This window comes from Ranitomeya imitator, chromosome 1 (genome assembly GCF_032444005.1).
Source record: "Ranitomeya imitator isolate aRanImi1 chromosome 1, aRanImi1.pri, whole genome shotgun sequence".
NCBI lineage: Eukaryota > Metazoa > Chordata > Amphibia > Anura > Dendrobatidae > Ranitomeya > Ranitomeya imitator.
The window spans coordinates 132547756-132565484 of NC_091282.1; the positions used below are offsets into that span (position 1 = coordinate 132547756).

Here is a 17729-nt window from a genome sequence, read left to right on the forward strand (position 1 = left end):
TAGACGCAACTTGCCAGAAAGCAGGAACTAAAGGGCTAATTTGCATACATTTCTCCCATGGAGCATTACTGAACTCTCTTTACACAGAATCAGGACTTTCCACTTGTTGCTGTAAGGGGGTTTCACTCCGTTTGCCAGACTCTGCTCTACACTGATGAGTGGTCCCTACCGGAGTGTCTGGATCTACATTCATCCCTGGTCATGTTACAAGGCTCGGTAAAAGACTAATCGGGGTCTGTGTCAGTCAAGGCACATATTCTGGAAGGATCTACCCTCAAAATAGAACATAAATATATAGTAAAAAAACACAATGTTTGACACCTGATAAAAATAATGACCTCCTACTTGTGGCTAGTAGAGACGTCTAAAGTCACGGTCACATGGTCAGTATTTGGTCAGTAATTGACCTCAGTATTTGTAAGACAAAACCAGGAGTGGGTGATAAATACAGAAGTGGTGACATGTTTCTATTACACTTTTCCTCTGATTGTTCCACTCCTGGTTTTGGCTTACAGATACTGAGGTAAAATACTGACTAAATACCGATAGTGTGAATGTGGCCTAATAGTAACTCCACAATCCAGACTCCTGAATAGACAGCAGAGATTAGAATGATTACCCAAGAAGTTAACAATTCTGATCCATTGCTGGGAAGCTGGGGCACAAGCCCTAGAAGAGACCAAGATGGATTAACATTATGTTAAATGGAATCTGTCAGCAGGTTTTGAGAGCAGCATGATGTAGGGGGTGAGATACTGATTCCAGGGATGTGTCACTTGTTTGAATGTGTGTTGCTGTTTCAGTAAAAATCGGGGTTTTATCAGCAGGAGATTATAACTACAGGACAAGCTGCCTCGTGCCTCCTAGTCAAGTGCTGTGTATAATCCCACCCCCAATTGGCAGCTTTCTGACAATTTATAGAGTCAGACTCAGCAAGAGCAGAATTGTTCATGTCAGTGTTGATGAAGAAGCATGAAGGAGTCAGACGCTCATGATTCATGAAGAAGTGCACGCCTCTTCATGAATCTGGAGCGCCTGATGAATGGTGTGCGCATCCATGCGTTGCGCCACAAACCTCAGTCCAGTCATGTACTGGAGTGAGATTTCTTGGGTGAGGAACATCACAGCTCGTCATGAATTAGATGACATGGTGCACACCTCCGCCATGCCCTGTCCCACTCTAGCTCAGCCCAATTTGGCAGAGCCGGGAGAAACTGGCGTGAAGATGCCAAAAGTTGCAAAATTTAGGCACAACTCTGCAACCTTAGGTTGTACCTACAATTTTTGAAACTTTTTAAAGCTTTTAAGGCAGAATTCTGACATAAAACGTTTTGATGAATCAGGCGTAGAGTGTACACACAAAGCTGTCAATCAGTGGTGTGGGCAGGATTATACAGAGCTCAGCATTCTGAGCACTGCTAGATCTGCAATATTACAGCAAGGAGCCTAGCAAGTGACATCGCTGGAATCAGGGTCTCTGTCCCTACATCACACTGATCTCAGAGTATATAGCAAAAACCTGGTGAGATTCCCTTTAACAGAGAAGTCTGATTTTAATACTTTTACAGGGGAAACACACCTTAAAAAGCAGATACAATTTAAGACAACATAATAAAGCACAATGGTAAGAACACATGTTAAAGGGGTTGTATACGATTAATTTATGAACCCAAAAACTTGCAGATATACAAAAAATAAGCAATACTGGACCTCCTCAAGTACAGGACTGCCTCTCCATTGCTGCTCCAGTCAATGTTGCGGTGATGTCATGACTATACCACATATGACTGCTGCAGCCAATCACTGCACTCATCTGTGATGCAGATGTAGAACGCGAATAGCTGCAGCGGTCACTTGAGCTGCAGTCAGGTTGTCATCATTGCGGCTGGGCAAAGGCCGGGGCAGCAGTGGAGAGGTAGTGCTGGATGGACAATGAGATGATGGACGGGTATTAGAAGGATTGTCATTTTCTGTGTCTGAAAGATTATGGGGAAATAAAAATTAATCCTGGACAACCATTTTTTTTTTTTAACAAAGCTGGAAAAAAAAAAAAAGATACTTAGTCCTGTAACAAAGCTAGGCTACATGCAATATAAAATGCAGGATGACTTCACAATTTCTTAAAGGGCTTCATCGGCCATCTTGATTTTCCACTCTGTTGAATGAAGTCCAGATTATTACCCTCTAGGATAGGACAGAAGCTGTAAAACGGCTACTAAAGCTGAGAAACTGAAATATTAATGATGATCCCGGCATCTGGACTGTTTGTTCTTTGCTTGGTGGAGCCGGGGCGCTCAGACACACACGGCTGAAGATGATTCATAGCAATCCTTGTGAGACTCCATAAAAGCATTAGACATGCACTTATTGGTGGGGCGTCGGATTTTGGATGCACTTGCAGATATGGCAATCGATGAGCAATGAGAGGAGCCACAGTGGTGACTACACATGTACTTGTGTGAAAAGGCGAAGATACGGGGTCCGAGTTATAATCTAAGGCTACTTTCACACTTCCATCTTTTCAGATCCGTTGCAATGCGTCGTTTTGGGAAAAAAAACGGATCCTGAAAATGTGCTCGCAGGATCCGTTTTTTCCCATAGACTTGTATTAGCGACGGATGGCCACACATCGCATCCGTCGTGCGACAGATCTGTCGTGTTTTGGGGGACCATCGTCTGGAAAAAACGTTCAATGTAACGTTTTTTGTCTGCTTCGAAAAAACGTACAGCGACGGATCCTGCGGCGTCCGTCGTTGGCTAGAATGGAAGCCTATGGGCGCAGGATCCTTTGCTGTCCGTCAAATGACGGAATCCAGCAATAGATTCCATTTTTTTACACTGAGCATGCCTGGAAGGATTTCTATTCCTTTAATTTAATCCATTATTCCTGCAGCTGCCGCATCGCCGGATCCGTCGAAAAACAGGATCCAGTGCATCCGTTTTTTACAATCTGCACAGGATCTGTCTTTTCAACACTTTGACGGATTGTGACTGATTCGAAAAGACGGAAGTGTGAAAGTAGCCTAAGGGGACCGCTTACTGACTCGCTCTACAGTGCTGAAAACAGTACGAGAGTAGTCCAGAACACTGAGGTTCAGCGGTCATTCTGTAGATGGTTTTCTTCTCGTTCTTCCTAAAGCACTAACTTTTTTATTTTTCCGTTGACGTAGCCGTATGAGTGTGACGGCGATGGATTTGGACTCAGTGCGCCACTGGAAGGATTTACCCTGGAGGGGAGTAACTAAGAGACTACATGATCTTCACTAAAGCCTCTGATGGTGAGGATAAGCTTGGGCCGTTAGGGTAATCACCAGGTGCCACTCCAGGCCACTGCCTGGACCCACAGTAGCTGACCAAAGGGTCAGAGGCACAACACGAAGGCGAAGATAAAAACATGGTCAGACAGTCTGAGATTGGGGCAGACAAGAGCAGAGAGGTAGGACAAAACTGGTGAGCAAGCCAAGTCGCTAACATTAGAGTCAAAACAAAACTTGCACCTTGCCAGATCACTAGACAAGGATTTAAACTAGGAACCTAAGTTCAGGCATGGTGTGCATGGAGGAGCTGCCTAATATATACCCCGCTGGCAGGGGATAGGTCAGGTAAGCAAAACTCTGCATCACACAGCCAGTTAAATTCCTGCAGAGTCTGGCCGCAGCCAGGTGGAGACCCTCCAGCTACAGGGGAAAGCAGCAGTGCTGGGAGTCCTGCAAGAAGATGCTCACCATGGTAGCTTGACACTGGGAGGAGCAGAGCGGTCAACACAGTTGGGCTTGGTTCCCATTGCGTTAATGGGAACGCGCTAACGGACAGCGTTGCATGGCGAAATTAACGCCGTGCAACGCGTCCGTTAGCGCGCCCATTCGCGGCAATGGGAACGAGCAGCACTAGCGCGTGCCATGTTCGGCACGCGCTAGCAACGCGCCGGTGTTTCCTGGCGCGCCGCGGACGCTACTTGCAGCGTCCGAGGCGCGCCAGCGGTCCGTTCCCCGCTCTTGCAGGCCGGGGATCTGCGAGAGCGGGGACGTTACCGCGACCCCGGGACGCGGCCACATTAAAAACATTGCGTTAGCGCAACCCGCTAGCGCTAAACGGGTTGCACTAACGCAATGTGACCCTAGCCTTAGTAGGAAGGTGCTGAGAAAATGTGAAAGTTACAGGCGTGACAATGAGGGTTTGATTTTTTTTTTGCCTGACAAGTTGTAGTTTTGATTGACACCATTCATTTTACCACAAGATTTAATGGAAAATAGGAAAAAATTCCAAGTCCCATAAACTTATGGAAAAAAATGCTATTCTGCTGTGGTTCTTAGGTTTTGCTTTTACAGTGTTTATTCTGTGGTAAAAAGAACTGTGAATCATGATCCCCCTAGGTCAGTACGATTATGGCGTTACCAAACCTGCATCAATTTTATTTTTTCATTTAAGTAAAAAAAAAGTGTTTGCTTTTTTTTGCCTGTATCGCTATTTTCCTAGACGACATTCCTAGGTAACATTTTTATTTTTCTTAATGATTAAGCTATGTGAGGGCTTATTTATTGTGTATCTAGCTGAGCATTTTATTGATACCAGTTGGGGATACAGTGCCTTGCGAAAGTATTCGGCTCCCTGGAACTTTTCAACCTTTTCCCACATATCATGCTTCAAACATAAAGATACCAAATGTAAATTTTTGGTGAAGAATCAACAAGTGGAACACAATTATGGTTGGACAAAATTTATTGGTTATTTTAAATTTCTGTGGAAATTCAAAAACTGAAAAGTGGGGCGTGCAATATTATTCGTTCCCTTCAACTTAATACTTTGTTGCGCCACCTTTTGCTGCGATTACAGCTGCAGTCGCTTGGGGTATGTCTCTATCAGTTTTGTACATGGAGAGGCTGAAATTCTTGCCCATTCTTCCTTGGCAAACAGCCCGAGCTCAGTGAGGTTTGATGGAGATCGTTTGTGAACAGCAGTTTTCAGCTCTTTCCACAGATTCTCGATTGGATTGAGGTCTGGACTTTGACTTGGTCATTCTAACACCTGGATAAGTTTATTTCTGAACCATTCCATTGTAGATTTTGATTTATGTTTGGGATCAATGTCTTGTTGGAAGGCAAATCTCCATCCCAGTCTCAGGTCTTTTGCAGACTAAAACAGGTTTTCTTCCAGAATGGTCCTGTATTTGGCTCCATCCATCTTCCCATCAATTTTAACCATCTTCCCTGTCCCTGCTGAAGAAAAGCAGGCCCAAACCATTATGCTGCCACCACCATGTTTGACAGTGGGGACGGTGTGTTCAGGGTGATGAGCTGTGTTGCCTTTACGCCAAACATATCGTTTGGCATTGTTGCCAAAAAGTTTGATTTTGGTTTCATCTGACCATAGCACCTTCTTCCACATGTTTGGTGTCTCCCAGGTGGCTTGTTGCAAACTTTAAACAACACTTTTTATGGATATCTTTGAGAAATGGTTTTCTTCTTGCCACTCTTCCATAAAGACCAGATTTGTGCAGTGTACAACTGATTGTTATCCTATGGACAGACTGTCCCACCTCAGCTGTAGATCTCTGCAGTTCATCCAGAGTGATCATGGGCCTCTTGGCTGCATCTCTAATCAGTCTTCTCCTTGTTTGAGATGAAACTTTAGAGGGACATCCGGGTCTTGGTAGATTTGCAGTGGTATGATACTCCTTCCATTTCAATATGATCGCTTGCACAGTGCTCCTTGGGATGTTTAAAGTTTTAGAAATCATTTTGTATCCAAATCCGGCTTTAAACTTCTCCACAACAGTATCACGGACCTGCCTGTTGTGTTCCTTGGTCTTCATGATGCTCTCTGTGCTTCAAACAGAACACTGAGACTATCACAGAGCAGGTGCATTTATACGGAGACTTGATTACACACAGGTGGGTTATATTTATCATCATTAGGCATTTAGGACAACATTGGATCATTCAGATATCCATAATGATCTTCTGGAGTGAGTTTGCTGCACTGAAAGTAAAGGGGACGAATAATATTGCACGCCCCACTTTCAGTTTTTGAATTTCCACAAAAATTTTAAATAACCAATAAATTTCGTTAAACTTCACAATTGTGTTCCACTTGTTGTTGATTCTTCACCAAAATTTTACATTTGGTATCTTTATGTTTGAAGCATGATATGTGGGAAAAGGTTGAAAAGTTCCAGGGAGCCAAATACTTTCGCAAGACACTGTATATATAAGGTTTTGCTCAATTTTTATTGCATTTTTTTCTAGAGAAGAGCAAGGATAAAAAAAACCTTCCGTTTACAGTTATATTTACTGATTGGGTTAATTGATTTTGGGTTTTGATAGATGACACTTTCATGGACACAACGATAACAAATATATTTAAGTTTTTCAATTCTTCATAATGGGGGAAATAACTTTTTGTATTTTTAATATTTTGGATTCTTTAGTGACCTTTGGGACTTGTATCTGAAATCAATCGTTTATCCTGTAGTTTGCAATAGCACAGGATTGCAGTATATAGTGAAAACCCTGTCCTTCCGACCTATGGGCTCGTTCACATGACTGTATTCTTGTTCAGAGTACTGCACGTAAAAAAAAAACGGACGGCACCCGGACCAATGTTATTCAATGGGGTAGTGCAGGTAAGCATTTTTTCTTTCACAGACTGAATCTGCATGCGAAAAGAATCACAGCGTGCCCTAGTTTCTTCTGTAAATCAGGTGACACTCACCCATTCAAGTCTATGGGCGCACAAAAAAAAAAAAATAATAATAATAAAAAAAATAAAATAATCGGATGCCATACAGAGCCACAGAGTAGCATCTATTTTTATTGGCTACATTGCAGTACTGTAACATAGGAAACTGTATTTAGAACTGTAAATTATTAATAACCGCTGCAAAAATGGATTTCACACGTATGACAAGTTACAAAAGAACTGTCAGCGTTTTCTGGCTGAAACACTAGTGATTTTTTATATGGCCGTGCGATCCTGAACTATGGCCGAGCTTCACAGAATTAAAAAGATGGCAGCGACAGGAGCCTTCAACAGGTCCCATTCTATGATGGGAACCCATCTGAGCCCCATGATTTGCATTTTCCATATAAGTGCCGCTATCAGAGGCTGCTTAATATCAGCAATCAGAGCTCAGCTCCGGTCACTCACAAATGCTGGTGATGCTGTTCCACGGCTGCTGCCATTTTTGCATCGCCACCTTCCATAAAGGATCATGAAGGGGGTCAATAGTAAACTAAGTCCCAACTACAATGCTCCTAAGCCCTTATTAGGTTGTACTTCTGAAGAATTTTGGACAATTTTCTTTTTAAACATTTTTATTTTTTGCATTTTGACTCGTAAATGATTGCTCTTGCTGACTCAATTCATTGAAACTCTTGAAGAATGGATAAAAAAAAATGTTTTAGTCAACTTACCACCACCAAGAGTGTAGGAATCCTGGGGGCTCGCCCAATGTGATATTTTTCTCCCATCTTATCTGGAATAAAGAAGAACAAGTGTGTACGTATTATATATGCTGCACACACCAGCGACTATTACACAGAAAAGGAACATAGAAACTGATGTCTCGCCATCCTCGGATCCATCGTAATTCTTTTACGCTACGTTTATCTAAAAATTAAGGCTTTTGGTGACTTGAACACCGACTGGTGAAATCACCGCACTTGTCGGTCTCAGGCCATCAATCTCCTATGTGATTGGGACCAGAACCAAATGGCTGCTGATTGTATGCGTAAGACTGCACGCCTTCACTAAAGAACAGCATGAAGACAGAGGAACACAACACGCAATCATTTAGCCCCCGTGCCTAGAAAACACATTGAGCCGCACACATCTGCAGCCAGAGCGGACAGACACTGACAGCATGGCACACTGCTAGCAATGGCTATGAGGAGCGAGGAGTAGTGGAGGCTGGGTATAGTACATCATGCTTCATTATGGACATGTGAACACTGGGAAAAGAAAGACGTCGAAAAATAATCAGCTTTATTAACCCCTTCATGACCCAGCCTATTTTGACCTTAAAGACCTGGCCGTTTTTTGCAATTCTGACCAGTGTCCCTTTATGAGGTAATAACTCAGGAACGCTTCAACGGATCCTAGCGGTTCTGAGATTGTTTTTTGGTGACATATTGGGCTTCATGTTACTGGTAAATTTAGGTCAATAAATTATGCGTTTATTTGTGATAAAAACGGAAATTTGGCGAAAATTTTGAAAATTTCACAATTTTCACAATTTGAATTTTTATTCTGTTAAACCAGAGAGGTATGTGACACAAAATAGTTAATAAATAACATTTCCCACATGTATACTTTACATCAGCACAATTTTGGAAACAAAATTATTTTTTCCTAGGAAGTTACAAGGGTTAAAATTTGACCAGCGATTTCTCATTTTTACAACGAAATTTACAAAACCATTTTTTTTAGGGACCACCTCACATTTGAAGTCAGTTTACGGGATCTATATGGCTGAAAATACCCCAAAGTGACACCATTCTAAAAACTGCACCCCTCAAGGTGCACAAAACCACATTCAAGAAGTTTATTAACCCTTCAGGTGCTTCACAGCAGCAGAAGCAACATGGAAGGAAAAAATGAACATTTAACTTTTTAGTCACAAAAATTATCTTTTAGCAACAATTTTTTTTATTTCACAATGGTAAAAGGAGAAACTGAACCACGAACGTTGTTGTCCAATTTGTCCTGAGTACGCTGATACCTCATATGTGGGGGTAAACCACTGTTTGGGCGCACGGCAGGGCTTGGAAGGGAAGGAGCGCCATTTGACTTTTTGAATGAAAAATTGGCTCCACTCTTTAGCGGACACCATGTCACGTTTGGAGAGCCCCTGTGTGCCTAAAAATTGGAGCTCCCCCACAAGTGACCCCATTTTGGAAACTAGACACCTCAAGGAACTTATCTAGATGCATAGTGAGCACTTTGAACCCCCAGGTGCTCCACAAATTGATCCGTAAAAATGAAAAAGTACTTTTTTTTTCACACAAAAAATTCTTTTAGCCTCATTTTTTTCATTTTCACATGGGCAACAGGATAAAATGGATTGTAAAATTTGTTGGGCAATTTCTCCTGAGTACACCGATACCTCACATGTGGGGGTAAACCACTGTTTGGGCACATGGTAAGGCTCGGAAGGGAAGGAGCGCCATTTGACTTTTTGAATGAAAAATGATCTCCATCGTTAGCGGACACCAAGTCGCGTTTGGAGAGCCCCTGTGTGCCTAAACATTGGAGTTCCCCCACAAGTGACCCCATTTTGGAAACTAGACCCCCCAAGGAACTCATCTAGATGCATATTGAGCACTTTAAACCCCCAGGTGCTTCACAGAAGTTTATAACGCAGAGCCATGAAAATAAAAAATAACTTTTCTTTCCTCAAAAATGATATTTTAGCCTGGAATTTCCTATTTTGCCAAGGGTAATAGGAGAAATTGGACCCCAAATGTTGTTGGCCAGTTTGTCCTGAGTACGCTGATACCCTATATGTGGGGGTAAAACACTGTTTGGGCGCACGGCAGGGCTCGGAAGGGAAGGCACGCCATTTGGCTTTTTAAATGGAAAATTAGCTCCAATCATTAGCGGACACCATGTCACGTTTGGAGAGCCCCTGTGTGCCTAAACATTGGAGATCCCCCACAAATGACCCCATTTTGAAAACTAGACCTCCAAAGGAACTAATCTAGATGTGTGGTGAGGACTTTGAAACCCCAAGTGCTTCACAGAAGTTTATAACGCAGAGCCATGAAAAAAAAAAAAAAATTATTTTCTCAAAAATGATCTTTTAGTCTGCAATTTTTTATTTTCCCAAGGGTAACAGGAGAAATTTGACCCCAAAGGTTGTTGTCCAGTTTCTCCTGAGTACACTGATATCCCATGTGTGGGGGTAAACCACTGTTTGGGCACACGTCGGGGCTCAGAAGGGAAGTAGTGACTTTTGAAATGCAGACTTTGATGGAATGGTCTGTGGGTGTCATGTTGCGTCTGCAGAGCCCCTGGTGTGCCTAAACAGTAGAAACCCCCCACAAGTGACCCCATTTTAGAAACTAGACCCCCCAAGGAACTTATCTAGATATGTGGTGAGTACTTTAAACCCCCAAGTGCTTCACAGATGTTTACAACGCAGAGCTGTGAAAATAAAAAATCATTTTTCTTTCCTCAAAAATGATGTTTTAGCAAGCATTTTTTTATTTTCACAAGGGTAACAGGAGAAATTGGACCCCAGTAATTGTTGCGCAGTTTTTCCTGAGTATGCTGGTACCCCATATGTGGGGGTAAACCACTGTTTGGGCACACGTCGGTGCTCGGAAGTGAGGGAGCACCATTTGACTTTTTGAATACAAGATTGGCTGGAATCAATGATGGCGCCATGTTGCGTTTGGAGACCCCTGATGTGCCTAAACAATGGAAACCCCTCAATTCTACCTCCAACACTAACCCCAACACACCCCTAACCCTAATCCCAACTGTAGCCATAACCCTAATCACAACCCTAACCCCAACACACCCCTAACTCTAATCCCAACTGTAGCCATAACCCTAACCACAACCCTAACCCCAACACACCCCTAACCACAACCCTAACCCCAACACACCCCTAACCCTAACCACAACCCTAATTCCAACCCTATCCCTAAGGCTATGTGCCCACGTTGCGGATTCGTGTGAGATTTTTCAACATCATTTTTGAAAAATCCGCGTGTAAAAGGCACTGCGTTTTACCTGCGGATTTACCGTGGATTTCCAGTGTTTTTTGTGCGGATTTCACCTGCGGATTCCTATTGAGGAACAGGTGTAAAACGCCGCAGAATCCGCACAAAGAATTGACATGCTGCGGAAAATACAACGCAGCGTTTCCGCACGGTATTTTCCGCACCATGGGCACAGCGGATTTGGTTTTCCATAGGTTTACATGGTACTGTAAACCTGATGGAACACTGCAGCGAATCCGCAGCGGCCAATCCGCTGCGGATCCGCAGCGAAATCCGCACCGTGTGCACATGGCCTAATTCTAAAGGTATGTGCACACGCTGCGGAAAACGCTGCGGATCCGCAGCAGTTTCCCATGAGTTTACAGTTCAATGTAAACCTATGGGAAACAAAAATTGCTGTACACATGCTGCAGAAAAACTGCACGGAAACGCAGCGGTTTACATTCCGCAGCATGTCGCTTCTTTCTGCGGATTCCACAGCGGTTTTACAACTGCTCCAATAGAAAATCGCAGTTGTAAAACTGCAGTGAAATGCGCAGAAAAACCGCGGTAAATCTGCCATAAATCCGCAGCGGTTTAGCACTGCGGATTTATCAAATCCGCAGCGGAAAAATCCGGAGGACCAGAAAACGTCTGCACATACCGATACCCTAGCCCTAACCCTAACCCTAACCCTAGCCCTTACCCCAACCTTAGTGGAAGAAAAAAAAAAAATTATTTATTTTATTATTGTCCCTACCTATGGGGGTGACAAAGGGGGGGGGTCATTCAGTATTTTTTTTATTTTGATCACTGCGATAGGTTTTATCGCAGTGATCAAAATGCACTTGAAACGAATCTGCCGGCCGGCACATTAGGCGGGCGCACTGCGCATGCGCCCGCCATTTTGGAAGATGGCGGCACCCAGGAAAGAAGATGGACGGACCACGGGAGGCTCGGTAAGTATGATGGGGTGGGGGGGGGGGGAGCATGGGGGGTAAAATCGGAGCACGGGGGGGGGTGGATTGGAGCACCGGGGGGTGGATTGGACTGCAGGGGGGGTGGATTGGACTGCAGGGGGGGTGGTTGGAGCACGGGGGTGGGATTGGAGCACGGGGGTGAGGGGACAAGAGCACAGGGGGGGGGGAGCGGACAGGAGGACGGAGGGGAGCGGAGCTGTGTAAAGGACAGATCGGTGGCTTGGGGGAGCGATCGGTGGGGTGGGGGCACATCAATGTTTCCAGCCATGGCCGATGATATTGCAGCATCGGCCATGGCTGGATTGTAATATTTCACCAGTTATAATAGGTGAAATATTACAAATCGCTCTGATTGGCAGTTTCACTTTCAACAGCCAATCAGAGCGATCGTAGCCACGGGGGGGGGGGTGAAGCCACCCCCCCCTGGGCTAAACTACCACTCCCCCTGTCCCTGCAGATCGGGTGAAATGGGAGTTAACCCTTTCACCGGATCTGCAGGGACGCGATCATTCTGTGACACAGCATATGCATCACAGGTCGGATTGGCACCGACTTACATGACGCATACGCTGTGTCACAGGTCGGGAAGGGGTTAAAAGGAAGCCTGACAGCAGATTCATGCTGCCCACATTCTGCTCGGACTGAGGCAGAGCCCAGCTCAGTCATTCCAGGCAGGCATTTTTTACTGCGAAAAGCAGCAGAGTTTCAGAAGGGGGCAGGGAATGTACTACTAGGGTGACTAGCCCAAGGGGTGACTAGCCCAAGGGGCCCAGAGGCTTCTCCCCGCCCGCTGTGTGTATAGGGAGAGACTCGTCCATCCAGGAGAGTGGGGATGGAAGAAGCCCCATGGGCTAGTCACCTGAGCAGCATGTTCCCTGGCTGGCTATCAAATGTATATCAATTATCAAATAGAGTCCATATATTACATTAATGGCGCTTCATATTAACATCATATACATGTACTCAAGCTAATATTAATTCGGTCAAGTGAAGAGAACCATAGAATAAAAATAATTACGGTAATCAATATTTAGACAACATTAAAATAACAGAGTGCTCAGTAGGGGAGACACTTCTCAATCCGAAGAGAAAGGTGTTACTGCTATTTATCTCAAATGAAAAAGAGAAAAATATATAAATATATATAATAACCAATCAATCAATAAATGTCAAGTGACTTCTCTCTCAAATATATAATGGTCTATAGTATATAGACTGTGAGAAGCATAGATATGCCAAACCGCTGCATGAGCAGCTCTGCCCTCACCTACTGTACCCTCACCCATGCCTGTAGACTGTGAGCCCTCGCGGGCAGGGTCCTCTCGCCTCCTGAACCAGTCATGACTGTATTGTTTTTTTATTATGTGTACTCCTCCTCACAAGTAAAGTGCCATGGAATAAATGGAGTAATAATAATAATAATAATAATATGCCAGAAAACACATACTATTGAGCAAGAGTGAAACCCCAGACTAAGCAGTACAAACTCTGATCTGCACATCCAAACAGACACAGTGTGAACAGGTGCTGAACCCAGAGTCGCCAACTCGTATATATTTAAGTAAATAGGGCAGCACACTGCAGCGCCAAAACATGCAAACTTGAAAACACAAAATTTGAACTGCATTACTGCACTGAAAATATGAAAAATGAGAGCTTTTAGCGCATAAAAATGGCCAATTTTATGTGTACCTCGTAGCCACGATAAGGCATCTCTCTTATACGAGGCCTCGTATAAGAGAGATGCCTTATCGTGGCTACGAGGTACACATAAAATTGGCCATTTTTATGCGCTAAAAGCTCTCATTTTTCATATTTTCAGTGCAGTAATGCAGTTCAAATTTTGTGTTTTCAAGTTTGCATGTTTTGGCGCTGCAGTGTGCTGCCCTATTTACTTAAATATATACGAGTTGGCGACTCTGGGTTCAGCACCTGTTCACACTGTGTCTGTTTGGATGTGCAGATCAGGTTTTTTGAAATGTATTCTCTAGCCTTCTGATCGTGCACTCCCCGCCTCCTAGCTTCAGGTGTTTTAATTATAATAGGTCCAATACCCCTCCACAGTGAGAGAGAATTTGAGTCCAAGGAGAGGTTTCACATGTACCCATTCAGATGGAGACGTTTATTCTCAGAGAGGTAGGTCAAGCGTAGGGCCTCGTATAAGAGAGATGCCTTATCGTGGCTACGAGGTACACATAAAATTGGCCATTTTTATGCGCTAAAAGCTCTCATTTTTCATATTTTCAGTGCAGTAATGCAGTTCAAATTTTGTGTTTTCAAGTTTGCATGTTTTGGCGCTGCAGTGTGCTGCCCTATTTACTTAAATATATACGAGTTGGCGACTCTGGGTTCAGCACCTGTTCACACTGTGTCTGTTTGGATGTGCAGATCAGGTTTTTTGAAATGTATTCTCTAGCCTTCTGATCGTGCACTCCCCGCCTCCTAGCTTCAGGTGTTTTAATTATAATAGGTCCAATACCCCTCCACAGTGAGAGAGAATTTGAGTCCAAGGAGAGGTTTCACATGTACCCATTCAGATGGAGACGTTTATTCTCAGAGAGGTAGGTCAAGCGTAGGGCCTCGTATAAGAGAGATGCCTTATCGTGGCTACGAGGTACACATAAAATTGGCCATTTTTATGCGCTAAAAGCTCTCATTTTTCATATTTTCAGTGCAGTAATGCAGTTCAAATTTTGTGTTTTCAAGTTTGCATGTTTTGGCGCTGCAGTGTGCTGCCCTATTTACTTAAATATATACGAGTTGGCGACTCTGGGTTCAGCACCTGTTCACACTGTGTCTGTTTGGATGTGCAGATCAGGTTTTTTGAAATGTATTCTCTAGCCTTCTGATCGTGCACTCCCCGCCTCCTAGCTTCAGGTGTTTTAATTATAATAGGTCCAATACCCCTCCACAGTGAGAGAGAATTTGAGTCCAAGGAGAGGTTTCACATGTACCCATTCAGATGGAGACGTTTATTCTCAGAGAGGTAGGTCAAGCGTAGGGCCTCGTATAAGAGAGATGCCTTATCGTGGCTACGAGGTACACATAAAATTGGCCATTTTTATGCGCTAAAAGCTCTCATTTTTCATATTTTCAGTGCAGTAATGCAGTTCAAATTTTGTGTTTTCAAGTTTGCATGTTTTGGCGCTGCAGTGTGCTGCCCTATTTACTTAAATATATACGAGTTGGCGACTCTGGGTTCAGCACCTGTTCACACTGTGTCTGTTTGGATGTGCAGATCAGGTTTTTTGAAATGTATTCTCTAGCCTTCTGATCGTGCACTCCCCGCCTCCTAGCTTCAGGTGTTTTAATTATAATAGGTCCAATACCCCTCCACAGTGAGAGAGAATTTGAGTCCAAGGAGAGGTTTCACATGTACCCATTCAGATGGAGACGTTTATTCTCAGAGAGGTAGGTCAAGCGTAGGGCCTCGTATAAGAGAGATGCCTTATCGTGGCTACGAGGTACACATAAAATTGGCCATTTTTATGCGCTAAAAGCTCTCATTTTTCATATTTTCAGTGCAGTAATGCAGTTCAAATTTTGTGTTTTCAAGTTTGCATGTTTTGGCGCTGCAGTGTGCTGCCCTATTTACTTAAATATATACGAGTTGGCGACTCTGGGTTCAGCACCTGTTCACACTGTGTCTGTTTGGATGTGCAGATCAGGTTTTTTGAAATGTATTCTCTAGCCTTCTGATCGTGCACTCCCCGCCTCCTAGCTTCAGGTGTTTTAATTATAATAGGTCCAATACCCCTCCACAGTGAGAGAGAATTTGAGTCCAAGGAGAGGTTTCACATGTACCCATTCAGATGGAGACGTTTATTCTCAGAGAGGTAGGTCAAGCGTAGGGCCTCGTATAAGAGAGATGCCTTATCGTGGCTACGAGGTACACATAAAATTGGCCATTTTTATGCGCTAAAAGCTCTCATTTTTCATATTTTCAGTGCAGTAATGCAGTTCAAATTTTGTGTTTTCAAGTTTGCATGTTTTGGCGCTGCAGTGTGCTGCCCTATTTACTTAAGCAGTACAAACTGACACTCAATGTCCACCAAAGAGAATAACCATACACTGTGAATACAATAAAAAACGGTCATAAACTGTGGTTCAGAAGATAAAAGCATTAAATGGATCCACTAGTGGGTATATTGATATTATAAAGCCTGGACCACAGAAGTATTCCAAGATAATCCCTGGTACGAATATTACATATTACCTGTGTAGATGTGTGACGAGGACAGAGTAACTCTAAGCAGGATAGAGACATCACAAAGGTGTGAGGGGAGACGTCGCTGATCTCCGGAAGCCTCGCCGCAATGAAGAGATCCCATCCCAGATTAAATGGAGAGTTGGTCGCACCTGGGTCTTAGTGAAGGGATTATTACCAAAATTGCAACATATGCCCCATTAACCCTTTCACGACATGCGCCGTACTATTACTGCGCATGTAGTGTCACCCCCTTTGATGTGGGCTCCGGCGGTGAGCCCACATCAAAGTCGTGACATGTCAGCTGTTTTGTACAGCTGACATGTGCGCGCAATAGCGGCGGGTGAAATCGCTATTCACCCGCCGCTATTAACCTGTTAAATGCCGCTGTCAAACTCAGACAGCGGCATTTAACCGGCACTTCCAGCCGGGCGGCCGGAAATTATGTCATCGCCGACCCCTGTCACATGATTGGGGGTCGGCGATGCATCAGGAAGGTAACCATAGAGGTCCTTGAGACCTCTATGGTTACTGATGCCAGCCTGCTGTGAGCGCCCCCCTGTGGTCGGCGCTCACAGCACACCTGCATTTCAGCTACATAGCAGCGATTTGATGATTGCTGCTATGTAGCAGAGCCGATCAGGCTATGCGAGCTTCTATCCTCCCATGGAGGCTATTGAAGCATGGCACAAGTAAAAAAAAAATGTTTTTAAAAATATTAAAAAATATAAAAAATATAAAAGTTTAAATCACCCCCCTTTCGCCCCATCCTTAATAAAACAATTAAAAAACAAAAAACCTACACGTATTTGGTATCGCCGCGTTCAGAATCGCCTGATCTATCAATTAAAAAAAGCATTAACCTGATCGCTAAACAGCGTAGCGAGAAAAAAATCCGAAACGCCAGAATCATGTTTTTTTGGTCGCCGTGACATTGCATTAAAATGCAATAACGGGCGATCAAAAGAACGTATCTGCACCAAAATGGTATCATTAAAAACGTCATCTCGGCACGCAAAAAGTAAGCCCTCACCCGACCCCAGATCACGAAAAATGGAGACACTTCGGGTATCGGAAAATGGCACTTTTTTTTTTTTAGTCATGTTAGATGTCTATGAACTCGTAATGACCTAGAGAATCATAATGGCAGGTCAGTTTTAGCAGTTAATGAACCTAGCAAAAAAGCCAAACAAAAAACAAGTGTGGGATTGCACTTTTTTGCAATTTCACCGCACTTGGAATTTTTTTCCCGTTTTCTAGTAAAAGACATGGTAAAACCAATGGTGTTGTTCAAAAGTACAACTCGTCCCGCAAAAAATAAGCCCTCACATGGCCATATTGACGGAAAAATAAAAAAGTTATGGCTCTGGGAAGGAGGGAAGTGAAAAATGAAAACGCAAAAACAAAAAAGGGCAGCGACTTAACCCCTTCAAGTGTCCGATTGCTGGGATCCCCACAGTTCATGAGGACAATGCTCTGGATCTACAGGGGCTTCTCACAAAATTAGAATATCATCAAAAAGTTAATTTATTTCAGTTCTTCAATGCAAAAAGTGAAACTCATATTATATAGAGTTATTACAAACAGAGTGATCTACAGTATTTCAAGTGTTTATTTCTGTTAATGTTGATGATTATGGCTTACAGCCAATGAAAACCCAAAAGTAATTATCTCAGTAAATAAGAATAATTAACAAGAAACACATGCAAAGGCTTCCTCAGTGTTTAAAAAGATCCCTTAGTCTGTTTCAGTAGGCTCCACAATCATGGGAAAGACTGCTGACATGACAGATGTCCAGAAGGCAGTCAGTGACACAATCCACAAGGAGGGTAAGCC

At 43.6% G+C, this 17729-nt stretch overlaps 1 protein-coding gene across 2 annotated transcripts in view; it reads right to left on the reverse strand.

Annotated features, from left to right (window-relative positions):
• SSBP2 (single stranded DNA binding protein 2) overlaps positions 1-17729 on the reverse strand; it is a 224007-nt gene that overhangs the window by 125241 nt on the left and 81037 nt on the right. For both annotated transcript variants that reach the window (XM_069751142.1, XM_069751132.1), the window contains exon 3: positions 7413-7474. In XM_069751142.1, the coding sequence (XP_069607243.1) occupies positions 7413-7474 (62 nt within the window). The remainder of the gene's footprint in view (positions 1-7412; positions 7475-17729) is intronic.